General features: G+C 38.6%; 1 protein-coding gene across 4 annotated transcripts in view; it reads left to right on the top strand.

The window, feature by feature from the left end:
* Window positions 1-16,251, top strand: part of GRM8 (glutamate metabotropic receptor 8) — a 717,908-nt gene that overhangs the window by 343,987 nt on the left and 357,670 nt on the right. For all 4 annotated transcript variants that reach the window (XM_084897670.1, XM_084897672.1, XM_084897669.1 and 1 more), the window contains exons 4-6: window positions 3,076-3,211; window positions 3,665-3,819; window positions 5,161-5,298. In XM_084897670.1, coding sequence (XP_084753796.1) covers window positions 3,076-3,211; window positions 3,665-3,819; window positions 5,161-5,298 — 429 coding nt within the window. The remainder of the gene's footprint in view (window positions 1-3,075; window positions 3,212-3,664; window positions 3,820-5,160; window positions 5,299-16,251) is intronic.

Below are 16,251 nucleotides of genomic sequence, written 5' to 3' on the forward strand. Positions count from 1 at the left end.
TTCATACTTGGACTCTTTGAGAAATGTCTCACTTTTGTCCCTACATGGTTGTATTTGTCCTTTAAAATCCATCTCTGGCAAAGCTGGTTTGGCTCAGTGGATAGAGCATTGGCCTGCGGACTGAAAGGTCCCGGGTTCAATTTCGGTCAAGGGCATATACCTTGGTTGGGGGCATGTACCCAGTAGGGGGTGTGCAAGAGGCAGCTGATCAATGGTTCTCTCTCATTGATGTTTCTAACTCTCTATTCTTCTCTCTTCCTCTCTGTGAAAAATCAGTAAAATATATATTTTTTTAAAAAATCCATCTCTCTCAGCCCTGGCCAGTGTGGCTCAGTTAGCTGAATGTACTCTCATGTACCAAGAAGTTGCTAGTAGGATTCCTTGTCAGAGCGCATGGCCAGGTTTCAGGCTTTATCCCCAGTAGGGGGCATGCTGGAGGCCAAATGATGGTTTTCTCTCACTGATATTTCTTTCTCTCCCTCTCCCTTTCTCTCTTTCTAAAACCAATAAAAACATATATATATTTTTTAAAGAAACTCTTACCTTTAAAAAAAAATTCACGTCTCTTACACATTTTTGTTACATATTCTTCTGTGCTTTCATTTATGGTATAATCTCTTAATTTTGAAATTTATCCTGTATTCCATGATAATTTATTGGAATGTCTATCTCCAAAACTGGATGATAACTCCTGGATTGGACTCTGTATTCCCAGTGTTCAGTCTAATGCATAGCATATAATGGCATCCAGTAACTTATGGGTATCTGAATGTATCTCTTATTGCTTGGAGTAAAAATGCCTTTTCCTACACACGCAATGGTATGAAAGATGATTTAGTACTCAACTGACTCAAAAAGCCTGCTCAAAACATAATAGAACTGAAACATATTGCTGATATTGCTTTCCACACCCCTAATATTAGCATATTATTTCTCTGCTTTATTGCCACCAAGAAACCTTTCTTCTTCTTTTATCCTAGCCCAGTGGAAGAGATCTACCTTAAACTTTTCTTTTTGGTCTCTCGTTGCCTTACAAGGAAAGGCCAGGGAAGAGTTCTTTTCTGTAATAGTGGGGTGGGATTTCTACCATTTTGATTTTCATGATGGAGACATATGTCAACTGAGGGTTTGAATCTTTGGGATTTGCCTGTGTCTCAAATAGTCCTGAGGACCACTTGGTTCATGACACGTCATTATGCTAATGCATAAGAATTTTGCTGCCATGCTATGAGCTATAAGATGAAAACAACTTTAAAGGAACTCTATTAATAAATAGAAGTATCAAAAGGACCTTCCCATTAGTGTTTTCATACATAAGAAAGTCTTACTCATGCTTTTCTTATCATACTTGTTTTTTGACTTGTATTAAATGAATCAAAAGGGTCCTTCTTCCTTGACTCCTTACCTCCCATCACACTTTATATATATATTTGATTTTCTTATAGACAGCCACAAAAATAATGCTTAAACTTGGGAAAAAAACATGATGTATAATTAAGTAATTGATGTAATGTATTTGACACATACATTATAATGCAAACAAACATGACTGCTTTTAATAGTCAAGAAAGGCAGATGTTTTAAGAAACAATATTCTGTACCAAACCACGTGTTTTTATAAAGTAGCACTGTTAGTGGGAATGCAGATTGATGCAGCCACTGTGGAAAGCAGTATGGAGTTACTTCAAAAAATTAAAAAAGGAGCTATCTTATAACCCAGTGATTTCACTTCTGTGAATTCATCCAAGGAAACCTGAAACATTAATTCAAAAGAATACATGCACACCTATGTGCATTGCTGCGTTATTTACAATAGCCAAGATTTGGAAGCAGTCAAGTGTCCATCAGTAGATGGGTGGATAAAAATGCTGTGGTACATTTACACAATGGAACATTACTGGGCCATAAAAAAGAAGGATATCTTACCCTTTGTGACAACATGGATGGATACCTGGAGAGTATTCCACTAAGTGAAATAAGCCAGTCAGAGAAAAACAAGTACTAGATGATTTCATTCATATGTGGAATCTAATGAACAAAATGAACTAACAAGCAAAAGAGTGACAAACTCTAGATACAGAGCAGGCTGATAGCTGTTGGAGGGTGGGAGTTGGGTAGGGGGATGGAGGGAATGAACATAAAAGGAAAAAAAAGAGAAAAAAAAACTCATGGACATGGACACAGTGTGGAGATTGCTGAGGGGAGGGGGCTGGAGGGAGGAAGAGAAGAGTATGGGAGAGATAAATGGTGATGGATAGAGATTGACGTGGTAAACACATGATACAGTATATAGATGATGTGTTGTGGAATTGTGCGCCTGAAACCTGTATAATTTTGTTAACCAGTGTCACTCCAATAAATTCAATAAAAAAGGCAAGATATAAAATCTTGGTGACCATATGGAGAAAAGGGAACCATTATGCACTGTTGAATACTCAAGATATAAAAATCTAAATTGGTACAGTAACTATTGAAAACAGTATGAATGTTCCTCAAAAATTAAGACTAGAACTACCATCTGATACATCAATCCCCTTATGGTTATGTATCCAAAGGAAATAAAAATAGAATCTTGAGAAGATGTCTACATGCCTATATTCTTTGTAACATATTTTTCACAATACTCAAGATATAAATATCCTAAGTATTCATAAATAAAGAAGATGTGACTTTTTATATGTGTGTATATATGTATGTATATATATATATATATATATATATATATATATACATGTATATTTCAGTCATGAGAAAGAAAGACATACTACCATTTGTGACCACACAAATGGAACTTGAGAAAAGTATGCTAAGTGAAGTATAATAATGGTAATGAGGAGAAGAGGGCCAGATTGAATAAACTATGAGGAGCTAATGTACATTACAGTGGTTATAGTTAATAATAATATTTTATATACTTTAAAGTTGCTAAGATAGTATATCTTAAAATTTTTCATCACAAGAAAAAGAAGCAATATTCTATACCAAGTCATGTGTTTTCATAAAGTAGCTAACCTCATTAAGTTGGTTAAATAAATGCCCTTGCTGAGTCATGTCTTCTTTTGAAAAAAAAAATAGGTGGTGTTTGCATTGCTCAATCGCAGAAAATCCCACGTGAACCAAGACCTGGAGAGTTTGAAAAGATTATCAAACGTCTGCTAGAAACACCTAATGCCCGGGCAGTGATTATGTTTGCCAATGAAGATGATATCAGGTACTGATTAATTTTCTTCCTTATGTAGGATCAGATTTGTGGCCCATCTCCTTTTTTTTCTAACATATTTTATGTTCAATATAAAGTCTTGTGAGATTTCACAGGAATTGAAACATTCTTATGCAATTTGCCTTATGGTGCACGGTGACACAACAGCCTTCGAGTTTCTAAGTCTGAAATGTCTATTGAGTAAAACCCGGGGACTGAAAGAAGTGAGACAAGTCAGGTTGATAGAATGAAGGGAATACGATTAAGGATAAGGCTAATTAACAGGTGCTGGAATTAAAGTCACCAATATATTTTCGTTAGAAGATGATAAGCCTCCGGCAGTGAGAATAATTGTCTAATGGTGCCCTAGCGAGTGTATATAACTTGATATAGCCATTTTGTAACATTCATAAGTGTAGTGTTTCTTGACAAATGTGGTATGTTTATTTCTTTTTATTTCGATAGGAGGATATTGGAAGCAGCAAAAAAATTAAACCAAAGTGGGCATTTTCTCTGGATTGGCTCGGATAGTTGGGGATCTAAAATAGCACCCGTTTATCAGCAGGAGGAGATTGCAGAAGGGGCTGTGACAATTTTGCCCAAAAGAGCATCGATTGATGGTAAGGATGCATGGTAGAAATTTTTTTCATTCCAATTAAATCAAAACTCAAAGGTGAAACCAGAGTATCAAAACTCAAAAATGAAACACACCCATTATGGATGACCCTGGAGAGAGTGTTTAGTTCTGATGGCAAAATTGCCAAGACAGTCATTATTTAACCCAGCACATACAATTTTTATTAGAAGAGTACCTACTGTATTTTTTTTAAGAAAGGCAATTATAGGCCGAAACAGTTTGGCTCAGTAGTAGAGCATCTGTCTGTGGACTGAAGGGTCCCAGATACGATTCCGGTCAAGGGCATGTACCTTGGTTGCGGGCACATCCCTGGTAGGGGGTGTGCAAGAGGCAGCTGGTCAATGTTTCTCTCTCATTGACGTTTCTAGCTCTCTATCTCTTTCCTTTCCTCTCTGTAAAATATCAATAAAAAATATATATTTTTTTAAAAAAAGAAAGGCAATTATAGCTGGCCTTACATATTTCCATGATGTTAGCCGTTTTCATGATGTCACCCTCTAAGTTTGAACATTTCCATGGGCATATATGATGGTTATAGCGCGGTTGAAGGGAGAGGGTTTGCTAATTAGAAAATGAAGACGTGATGCTGGGCTGACCCCATGGATAAAATAAACCCTCCAGCAAAGATGTGGAGCATCCCTGCAAGGCAGCTTGACTCCCAAACGCCTTTGCCAATGGTGCTGACAGGGATTGAAATTTCTCCCTTTCCCACTCTCCTTCCGAGTAAGGCATTATTTCCAGCTGGTCTCTCTTCAGTGTGGCCATTACCTGAGCAGGCTGACACTTTAGCCCATTAGCCATGACTCAGAAGATTCTATTAGTATTGATTAGTTAATTGAATTAGTTGAAAATGAAACATATAGGACAGATAAATTATGAGGTGGGTAGAAGCATAGAAGACTTGAACATTAAACCCTGAAAGGAGAGAGAGAAAGAGAGAGAGGAGAGAGAGAGAGAGAGAGAGAGAGAGAGAGAGAGAGAGAGAGAGAGAGAGAGAGAAGTCTGAGTTGGTTCTGACTATTTAGCATGAGGTCACTGGTCACTGTCACTGGGAGAGCTAGAGGAGGGGGAGGCTGAGATGACAACAGGCTTTCTGTCACACTCATCTCTAGTGCCAGGTTCCTGAATGGTGAATGGTGGGGGCAGAGATGTTGCCCAAGGATTCCTCTTGGCTTTTGCCGTAAGGGAAGCTTTTGGTTCTCTCGCATTTTTTTTTTTTCATGGAACAATCACAGTATAACATAATATCCACTTAAAAGCTCTGATAGTATTTGGTTTTGCTTTTGAAAGAATATTAAAATCATACCTTTCTTCTTTAAAATAGGATTTGATCGATACTTTAGAAGCCGAACTCTTGCCAATAATCGAAGAAATGTGTGGTTTGCAGAATTTTGGGAGGAGAATTTTGGATGCAAGCTAGGATCACATGGAAAAAGGAACAGTCACATAAAGAAGTGCACAGGTAGCCATTTGCATATTTTCCTTGGAGCATTCGTTCTATCATCATCGGAGAAATGAAGTGTTTCTATGTGGGTAACTATGAGGGTATTTTCTATTTTCTTATGTCTCTGTCATGATTTCCCGGAAGGGCTGAGCACACACTGCTCATTCAACAAACAGGTGTAACCATTGGTTCTTACAGTTAAACAACAAGTGTTTATTGGGCATGCGCCAGGTGCTGGGTATTTCAGTCCTATTTAAAAAAGCATTTATTCAGTTTCTACTTTGGGCAAAGCACTTTATTAGGATTGAGGGGGGTATGGACAAATAAGCAAGACATGATGTTGCTCTCTAGTAAAAATGATGGATCATAATAATTTGCTATAAGACATTAATTTAAAAAAATACTACTTTAATCCATGTCCCCTATGCGATTGCCTTTCATTTCTGAATAGCACTAGCAGCTATGATTTTTCATTTTATATATCTTATGCTTAAATATAGTAGTGATATTAAATATTCATATTTTAAATATAAGAATTAAACATTTTAATTACCCATTTTATCTGTGGAATATTAAAAATTACTTAGAACTAAGTAGTACATTTGGCAAGATCACAAATATAAGGTCAGTATAAACTTTAAAAAATATTTTTTATGCCCTGGCTGATTTGGCTCAGTGGATAAGGTGTCGGTTGGCCTGAGGACTGAAGGGTCCCAGGTTAGATTCTAGTCAAGGGCACATGCCTGGGTTGCAGGCTCGATCCCCAGTGTGGGGGCGTGCAGGAAGCAGCCAATCAATGATTCTCTCTCATCATCAATATTTCTCTCTCTCTCTCTCTCCCTCTCCCTTCCTCTCTGAAATCAATAGACATACATTTACAAAAATCCTTTTTACATATATTATATAAGACACTAACACATGAAAAATGAAATGTAAAGGCTACTGTTTATAGCATGATAATAAAACCATAAAACATTATGGGTAATGTTAACAAAGATGCATAAATCCTCTCTACTGAATATTACAAAACTTGAATAGGTATTTTATAAGCAGACATGCCTCCCTCATGTCCATATTTTGATATATCCTCCTTTCTTTCAATTCACTTCCTTTGGAATCAGCTGTACAAATAAAAGATATACTACAATAAGTACTAAAGTGGGCATAGGAGCAGAGCGGAATAGGTGCCATGCTGTGGAGGGAGCTGGGTGAGGAGAGCTTGCATCCAAGTGTGAGGAGATAGACACAAAATAAATAAATGTATAAAGGAACAGAGACTTCCAGATTCTGAGACATGCTTATAGGAAATAGCAGAGAGAATGTGAAAGGGTGACTGAGAGGCATAGCATAAAGGGGAGCAATTCAATTGTGTGGTCATGGGAGGCTGCACCAAGTAGATGGCATTTGCAAAGAGACCTGAAAAGCCAGAAGCTGCCAGCTGTGTGAAGATAGGAGGGCAGCCCATTGCAGGGTCCAGGGCAAGTCTCTTTTGTTCATGGTGCAGGGGAGGCTGGAGTGAGTGAGAGCGAGCATAGTTAGTGAGAGGGAACATGAGGGCAGATGAAGCTAAAGAGACTGGCTGGGGCCAGATCATACAAGTTCTGGAAGTTCTTTCCAGAAGCTCCAGAGCTGAGGAGTTTGGGCTCTTTCCTCCCTCTAGGGTAGAATTACTTGAAGCTTTTTACCCAGGGCATTGCTCAGATGCCTATTTTAAGAAGATTCCTCTGTAGAAGTGTGAGGAGAATTGGAGATCAGGGATGAGAAAGGAAAAGGGTCAATTAGGGACCACCCAGTTCTGGTGATGGGCTAAACAAAGACATTTGCGTTAGGGGCAGACCACAGAGGACAGAAGTCTAGTAGGTAGTATTTATACTACATGGTGAGTGATTAACACTGAGGGTGGTAGTTAGTGATGGAATATTAAATCTCTACCAGCTAGGTCTAGGAAAATAGTTACTACTTACCTAACAGAGAGGACTGAATGAATGGTGAATTGGAGGGACTGACTTGAATTTGGTTTTGATGTAGCCCCATGGAACTGCCCAGCAGGTGGCAGCATAAGGTCTGGGACCCCACAGAGCTTTTGGCACTAAAAATACAAATTAGGGAATGGCAGATGGAGACCTGGAAGTTCAAGACCAGGGCAGAGGTGCAATTGCCCTTGGAGCTTGAGCAGAAATGAGGGATGACAATGAAAAACTCTAGAAAAGGAAACTGATCAGGTGAGTTTTGGAAGGAAATGAAGGGTGAGAGGTCACTGCCTTCTTAGTCTCCAGGAAATAAGATGGGGATGCACACAGTGCTGCAGAGAGGGGTGGCTGAGGCATAGGAAGTGTAATAGGGAGATACACGTTGTGAAATTGAACAGGGCTTGAACTTGATTGAGAGAGTAGAGGAAAGAATGCTTGTTCAAGAAATTTGGCAGAAAAAGAAACAGGGTGCAGAAGTCTTCTTTAGGATAGAGCAGGTATAATCCCAATTTCAGGTAGACTGAGCATTCAGTAGGAATAGCTAGGGAGAGAAATGAAATGTGGAGTAGGATATTGACAGAAATGCTAGGGAGAGGCATGAAGAGGAGGTATTATTTTAAATTATGTGACTAAGTTGAAAAAAAATAGACAAACATGCAGATAAGTAGAAGGGGGGAAATTATTTAATTAAATGCTAAATTTGGGCATAGATATTAAGGAATTTTAGAAAATGTATAACTGCAAGTTCAAGTTTTCCATTTAAAACTTCATGGAGGAGGTACACTTGATAATTCAAGAAAGGTTTGAGAAAGAACATCTAAGATTTTGGACATGGTGGGTGAGCAGGGCAGAGATGGAGAGTGGGATGGGGAGAGGGATGAGGAAGTGTAAGGTCTGTCTCACGGGGTAGGAGGGAGCATGGTAAGGAATAATGGGCAATAAAGAGGGGCCAGTTTATAGAAGGATTTGAGAGTTGATGCGTGGAGTCCTTTCTGTGTTTTTCATTCAGATACATCTTACACTGTGCTTCATTCTGAAATCTGAATGTGTTTGATCATCAGTACATTCATATCCTATTGTTTAACTATTTAATGGAAATCTACCAGTAACTGAAATGATGAATACACTTTTCTTTTTATATATATGACATAACAAAATTGGTAGGAAATTAGCTATTAACTAATTGCATAACTTGTAACAGACTGTTTTCAGAATACACATTTTCCCTAAATTTACATTTCTCCCCACATGTTGATGTATATGGATGTCCTGATAGCTGTAGATGGTGTGAATTGGGTACTTATTTCAGGCATAAACATTGACCTGAGTTGTAGTAGAGTCCTGACTTGGTGCCATGTCTGCTTCAGATTTCTTTGATTTACTTGGGTGTTGTTAAAATTGCAGCAATCTGTCCAATTAGAACTATTCTCGTGCAATGGAAATAGTATTTTATTCCAAGTGCTAGGGCAAATGCACCCTTAAGGATCAGGTTCAATAAATTCCATTATTTCAGTATTATCCAAATTCCATTGTGGGTGATACTGAAATAACTTATCCCTGGAGAGAAAATAAGTAAATAATGCAACATCCTAACTTACATAAAAAAACAAACAAACAAACAAACAGCTGAAACCAGTTTGGCTCAATGGATAGAGCATCAGCCTGCAGACTGAAGGCTCCTAGGTTTGATTCCGGTCAAGGGCATGTACCTTGATTGCGGGCATGTCCCCAGTGGGGGGTGTGCAAGGGGCAGCTGATCGATAATTGTCTCTCATCAATGTTTCTAACTATCCCTTTCTCTTCCTCTCTGTAAAAAAATCAATAAAATATATTTTTAAAAAACATTAAAAAACAAACAAACAGTACCACATGAACATTTCCAAATGGTGAGAGAAAATACTTGTGTCCCAACTAACCATCAACACCAAGTTTTCATCTCTGTTTGGGGGAAGGGGGAAGATGATCTCCCACCTTAATGGTCAAATATACTTCAGATGGCAGGATATTCATAAATTAAGAAATGCACAGGGCATGGAACTTGTTTATATTTCCAATTCCATCTAATTCAGAAATGAATGTAGACAGATGTGCAAGTTGCAAAAGTTGGCCTTATCAGGTTCGCATTTTAACCATCTACAATGAGTCAAAAAATTAGGGAACTCTGTGAAAATGGGATGCCTACAGGGTCCTTTTAGCTGCATTTGGAACATCAGTTGTGAGTTAAAATTTTACCTTAAGCGATGGTAATCTGTGGATGTAATTATTTTCTTCCATTGGGGGCAATACTAACATGTGTTTATGTGGGTAAGAGAGTGCTTCCCAGCAGGGCAGGGCCTCTTCATATAAACCTGCAGGAGACAGAGTATCCTCTTCCTGAAATTAATGCAGTGAGTTTTCTGAGATGATCTTTCTCCTAGAATCTCAGGAAAACTGTCAAAAAGACGTGATATTACTGTTAACTTTGATATCTGTACAAGTTCCAGAGTGAATTAATTCCTACCATCCATCTAGCTACTTATGTGGTTATTACTGCTTCTGAGAGCTGCTGAGTTCTGAAAGCCAGGGCTGCTTAATCCTACTTAAAATTCCCTTTGTCTTCTCAAGAAGAAGAAAGAATTCTTTTATACTTGTTATCGTTGGGTGTTGGGAGTTATGGTAGAGACATTTATCTGACCTCTCCATTTTTCCCTTCCTTGTTCCACCATCATACTTACTGCCTTCCCACTCCTCACACAGAGGCGCACACCCTCCCTGGGGAATTGTGGGTCTCCGTCATCTCTCCCAGCCTTGGCACATTTTCCACACACCTATTTCCCCAGTCGGGCCTCTGCCTGAACTCTTCATCCACTATTCCCCTCGCCTCATTTTTTTCTTTTTCTCACCTTTTCTCTGGCCGGTTCCTTACCTGACATTGTTTCGTTCAGCAAGACTCTTGCTGGCAGTGAAGAGTTTTTCTGTGTGCTTTGTTGAGGTGTCACTTAGCCGTTGTAATGGCTGTCACGCTGACTTTCTGTCTGTTAGAGAGGCCTACAGTGAATACTGCAGGGTTCTGAGTGTGTTCAGCTGAGCTGCTCCTCAAAGGTGGACTCCTTCTTGGTTACACTGTTGGCCTTGACTTTCACTTCTCCCACAGGAATTGTGACTGGCTCTTTCTTTATTAAAACAACACCCTTGACCAGCCCAATAAATCCAGTCGGTTCCATATAGCATCTGAATGTCTTCCTTTTGCTACTTCCATTCGCCCCTCCATTATTTATTAACTTAGGATAGCCTGCTTGTGCTACAGATATAGAGACAAAGAGCAGACCACTCTTGTCTTCAAGTTGCTCACAGAGACACTGTCTTATTGAATTTGAAATGCTTTCTTTGTCTGTTGAGTTTCAATCCTCAGCCAGGAGGTTGGGACACTGCTGCTTAGCCTGCATGTACCTGATACTGAGATGCTAAATGATGGTGAGCAGATGCTACTTGAAATGGCCTATTGATTCTTATTAATGATGATAGAAATAATGGTAATGGAAAAAGCAATGTATAAATATGTTTCTTCTCACAAACAAGCAGCTCTGTCATTGAACCAAATAGGAGGCACAATAATTAGACCTCTGAAAAGGCCTGTCAGTTACTACCTAGAGCCAGAGTAACTAGGTATCTTTTCAGGTGTAACTACCTCTCAATAGTCTTCTATATGCCTAGGGAGACTATGAAAGGTGGGAGCTTTTCACCTGTTCACCCAGAACTCATGGAGACCATATGGGTGAATGGGTTAGTTAGGAGGGGGATGGGAGGTACACAGGTAGTGTTGGTGAGTCAGAATGAAAAGAAGCTAAGATAACTTTCCCCATATTAAAACGTGTTCTGCCATTCCCATTTGCCTCTTGCCTAGAGTAAACTCTGTTGGGGACAGTATCTTTACATTAGCATCATGAAGTGGCAGTTAATCCACATGCTGCGGTTCTTAGCAAGTGAAATAGCAGAAATCCCAGAGTGACTTATTTATGCCACTCCTGATATTCCATATTGAATTCCAATAGATGCATCTGAGATGACAAAATAGGCATTGATTTCAGACATAACTACATTTCAGAATTTTACAGCTGGGATATAAAATGAAAATCATCCTCTCATTTTCTACACGAAGAAACTGGTTCCCAGAGAAATTCAGTGAATTGTTTAAAAATCACAGTGTCAGCAGAAACCGGTTTGGCTCAGTGGTAGAGCGCCAGTCTGTGGACTGAAAGGTCCCAGGTTCAATTCTGGTCAGGAGCATGTAAGTTGGTTGCGGGCACATCCCCGGTAGGGGGTGTGCAAGAGGCAGCTGGTCGATGTTTCTCTCTCATCGATGTTTCTAGCTCTCTATCTCTCACCCCTCCTCTCTGTAAAAAATCAATAAAATATATATATTTTTAAAAATCACAATGTCAGAGCTGCAATTAGAATCTTGATCTGTTCTATTTGAATTTGTGTTTTTACATTTATATCCTCTATTTCTTTTATTATTTACTTATTTCAGAGTTTTTTCCTTACAGTTGAAAAGTATATTTCTATTTCTATTTTATGTATGACAGCAATGCATCATGGAATTTTAAAATCGCCAGCTGTAATGTGAAATAAAAATAACATATTGGTTGTTACCTAATGCTACAAAAAATAGGAAACATTTTAATATTCCTCCCCTTGATTTTTAATGATATATATATAGTATTTGTAAGTGGGCCTGGAACAGAATAAATCATTTCATCCAGTTCCCTGGCCCCTTGCCATTTATAAAATTATACCAAGGACTATATTTTTTAAAAACCCACAAGAGAAACTATCAAATGCAAGCTTCTAGAACTCCACAGCTAGTGGCACTGAGTTATAGCCATTTGTTTTGCTAAATTACAACTAGTTTGCTCATTTTTTCACTCCTTTATAGGAAAACAATTTCGCCTATTTGAAAGCAGTGTGGGAAGCATTATAATGTATAATAACATTCTAGAACTTGTGTGCAGACAAATCACCTGAGCACCTGGTTAAAATACAAATTCTGATATTGTTCCTATAAGGTGAGGCACTCTGAGCTTCCCACCAGTCGCAGGTAGTATGGATAGAGTGGGCTCTAGACCACACTTTGAGTAACAAGGGGGTATTAGAATTAGTTTATGGCGATAGCAACAGCATCTGACATTTAATTAACAGAATAGATACTCAACTGTGCTGAGATTACCAAAGGTGCCCTACAGCAGATATCTAACTAAGACTAAATTGTCAAATACAAAGCTTACAATCTAGAGCTTGTGCTGTATGTATAGCCTTCAGTGAATATTCAAATTGGTAAAGTGTGAAGATAAAGTAGTGTGTGTGTGTGTGTGTGTGTGTGTGTGTGTGTGTGTCTCCTCATTAGAAAAATCTGAAGTGGAGAGCTCAGTTAATAGTAAACAGATGCACCTGTGTCTCCAAAATTTGCAAAGTAGATGACAAAGTTTGCCATATGAAGATTCAAACATATTCTGAAAACTTTAAAAGGATTCTGCACTGTTAGTCATAAGTAGAGGGATGGAATTGCAAAGGTCCATAGAGACCATTTTTCTCAATTTTTTTCATTTTGCAGAAAAGAAAATTGAGGTCCATCTGGCCTAAGTGAGTTGTCTAAAACCATAAAGCTAGCTGAAGGTGATGAAGGGACTGAAATCTGATTTGACATTTGATTCTTTCTTTAATCCTTTCCTGTTCTGAAGGCTTTTCCCAACAGGGGACTGAATTTCACTAACTCATTCTGCTATTTTGTCCTGTCTGGGTGGCCGACTGTTTTCCCAATGGCTATCTAAGGTTAAGTATTCCCTCTTTGTGATTCTCCCTGGCCACTAACGGCTCAGATAAATGCTCTTGGTCTGAGAAGCACTAATACTGCTTGAATTATAGAAGTACCTTTGGTTAGACAAAGCTTAAAGGATACATAAAGTCTTGCATTTTTTCAGGGAATAACTTAAGACAGAAGAAAAACCATTCTACAGAGTGAAAATGAATTGGGAAGTTTAGGTATCCTTTTCTGTAAATCACACAGTGGACTCTGGCGTTAGTTTGATTGGGTGGAACTCACATATGTCTGGATGAACATGATATCTGGAATATTACACTGAATATTACACAGCAATGGAAATGGAATATTGGCAATCATGTGACAGCAAACCATTTTGGATGATCATTTTTTTGGAAATCCGCAATAAGACTTGGAACAGTGAAGATGAAGCAATGGGTAGAAAAGTATAGAAACATTAGAAAAATTGTCTTTCCCTCAGTGCTTATTAAACTTCACTGGAGGGAGTCAATTCATTAAAAACAAACAAAGAAAGAATATTCAGATGGCTCAATATTAGGAAAATGTGATATTCCTAAACCTAAACCTAAAAAGAGTACAAAACAGGCACATATAAAGGGCTATTCATTTGCATTATTAATAAATAGGTAATTTATTAATAAAATTTATTTATACAAAATAAAGAGGTAGTTAGTATGATTATTATTTTAGATAGAGGGAAACACAAAGGCCAGTAAACTAGAAAAGGAATAATAATTTGAGGAACTGAACAAGTTTAATATGGCTAGGATAGAGAGCAGGTGGGAGAATAATACAAGAGAAGAATAGGGACCTAGTCAAAGGACAGATCGTGTGAGTTTTTATATGCCTCCTGAGGCAGTTGAAATTTGTTACGATCAGTGACATAATGGTTTCCATTTCAGTAGGATTATTCAAGCTGTACCATAACACTGAGAAAGAGAGACCAGCTAGATATTATAGCAATTTCTCCAGAGGTAACAGTGGCCTGGGTGACAATGGAAAAAAGTGGATGGACATAAAAGATATCTAATTAGTTGGTTATGTGACTATGAAGCTGAGGAAAGAGATCTTGCTGTGGAGATAAAGGTGGGACACACTAGCTTGTAAATAAGGTTAGGAGAGAGAGACCCAAAATGCATGTGAAGAGCAAATTGCACAGGGTCTGAGTCAGCGCTTTGCAGTGGTTCTCAACCTTTCTAATCCCATGACCCTTTAATACAGTTCCTCATGTTGTGGTGACCCTCAACCATAAAATTATTTTTGTTGCTTCTTCATAACTGTAATTTTGCTACTATTATGAATCATAATGTAAATATCTGTGTTTTCCGATGGTCTTAGGTTCTACAGCAGCGGTTCTCAACCTGTGGGCCTAAAATCATCGGAAAACACAGATATTTACATTACGATTCATTAACAGTAGCACAATTACAGTTATGAAGTAGCAACCAAAATAATTTTATGGTTGGGGGTCACCACAACATGAGGAACTGAATTAAAGGGTCATGACATTAGAAAGGTTGAGAACCACTGGCTTAACGGATTCAGACTTGTGGGAATGTGGTGAAGAAGGCCCTGGAATTTCTTTTTTTTTTCCTTTTCCTGAAAATTTTCCTCAATACCCATGGGTATCCATTAGAGATACCCGCTAAGGACATATCTCTATTCCACAGCCCTAATTCCTGCCCCAGTGTCTCTGCAGCCGAACTGATTGGGTTGTAGGCTGGGTGCTTGACCCACACTGTATCATCAGAGTCCTCCCACGGCATATTTAAAAGTGAAGCTGAAGGAGAAAGCTTGGTTTCTCTTGGGAGTTTGGGGTGAGGCTGTGAGATGGGAGGCTGAGACAATTGTAGAGTTCTTCACCCTGAGGAGAAAGTTGGCCTGGAAGAAGGATAGTGACATGTTGACTGAACAGAGCTGACACATGGGAGGCTTCTGAGTGTGATCACTTTCTTAACTCTGCCCTTCCTGCAAGATGTGAGATAGGCCATGATACTCCAAATTAAGTTTTCCATCCTTAGCTAGCAACCTAGTGTCCAGACTATCCTACGGTAATAGTCCTGGGGAAGATTAGAGTAATAAGCAAGAAGCTCATTGCCTGCTACGTAGAGATTGGTATGGCTACTGCTGCTTACTTTTCCAACAGAAGTTCCCTTTCTTAAGGTCCACACCATCCAGTGGAACTGTCTACAACGAAGACAGTTTTCTATATCTATGTAGCCACTGGACACATGTAGCTATTGGTCACTTGAAATGTGGCTAGGTAACCGAGAAATTGCACTTTAAAATTTCTTTAATTTTTAATTAGTGTACATTTAAATATAAATAGCCACATGTGGCTCATGCCTATCATGTTGGACAATATACTAGCCACTAGCCACATGTAGCTCTAGGCTGACAGACCTACAGAACAACAATTTTGTTTTACTGTATACCCCATGTAACCCAGTTAATTCTGATTTGTCCATTCCAGTTATGGTGGCCCTATCCTGCTTTGCTGGTTTTCATAGAAAAAGTGCCCTTTAATGAAGTTCTGGTCAATGAGATACATGGGACAGTCCTACAGGGCCCTACAGCGTGTGGAGGCTCCTTCTGGTTATTGTCCTCTCCTTCCGGTTATTGTAATATCTGCAACGAGTGGTGGGACTTGCAACAGGGAAATCATGCTGGTGGTAGCACCATACAAAAGCAGAGGAAACCTCCGTCATTGCTGACATCCTTCAACCTCTGGATTAACCAGCCCGGGATGCCCTTTCATTCTTGAGAGATGAGATAATAATAAATCCTCTCATTTAAAGCCATGTTGCATAGGCTTTTCTATTATTTGCAGCTGAAATAATCATCACTAATACAGTGTCTTAACAATAAGTGGAAATGATTTATTTAACATGACATGGACATGTCTCATTTTAAGAAGACATGGAAAAATTAAAATTCTAAGATAAATTGGGAGGTTAATATTTGCAATGCAGACACATTGTTTATATTAAATTGATTAACCACAGGTTTCTAAAATCCACAGTCAGTGGATATAAAATTAAACAGCCATACGTCTTTTTAGAAATATTTCACTGAGACATATTTCCATGTAAGTTGCAGAATTATAAAACACACATATTAGAGAGTGAGCCTTAATTTATCAAAATAACTCATCTCTGGGTTTCTTTAAACAAAAATACCCTC

Source organism: Pipistrellus hanaki (genome assembly GCF_964339955.1).
Source record: "Pipistrellus hanaki genome assembly, chromosome: 10".
In the NCBI taxonomy this organism is placed as follows: domain Eukaryota; kingdom Metazoa; phylum Chordata; class Mammalia; order Chiroptera; family Vespertilionidae; genus Pipistrellus; species Pipistrellus hanaki.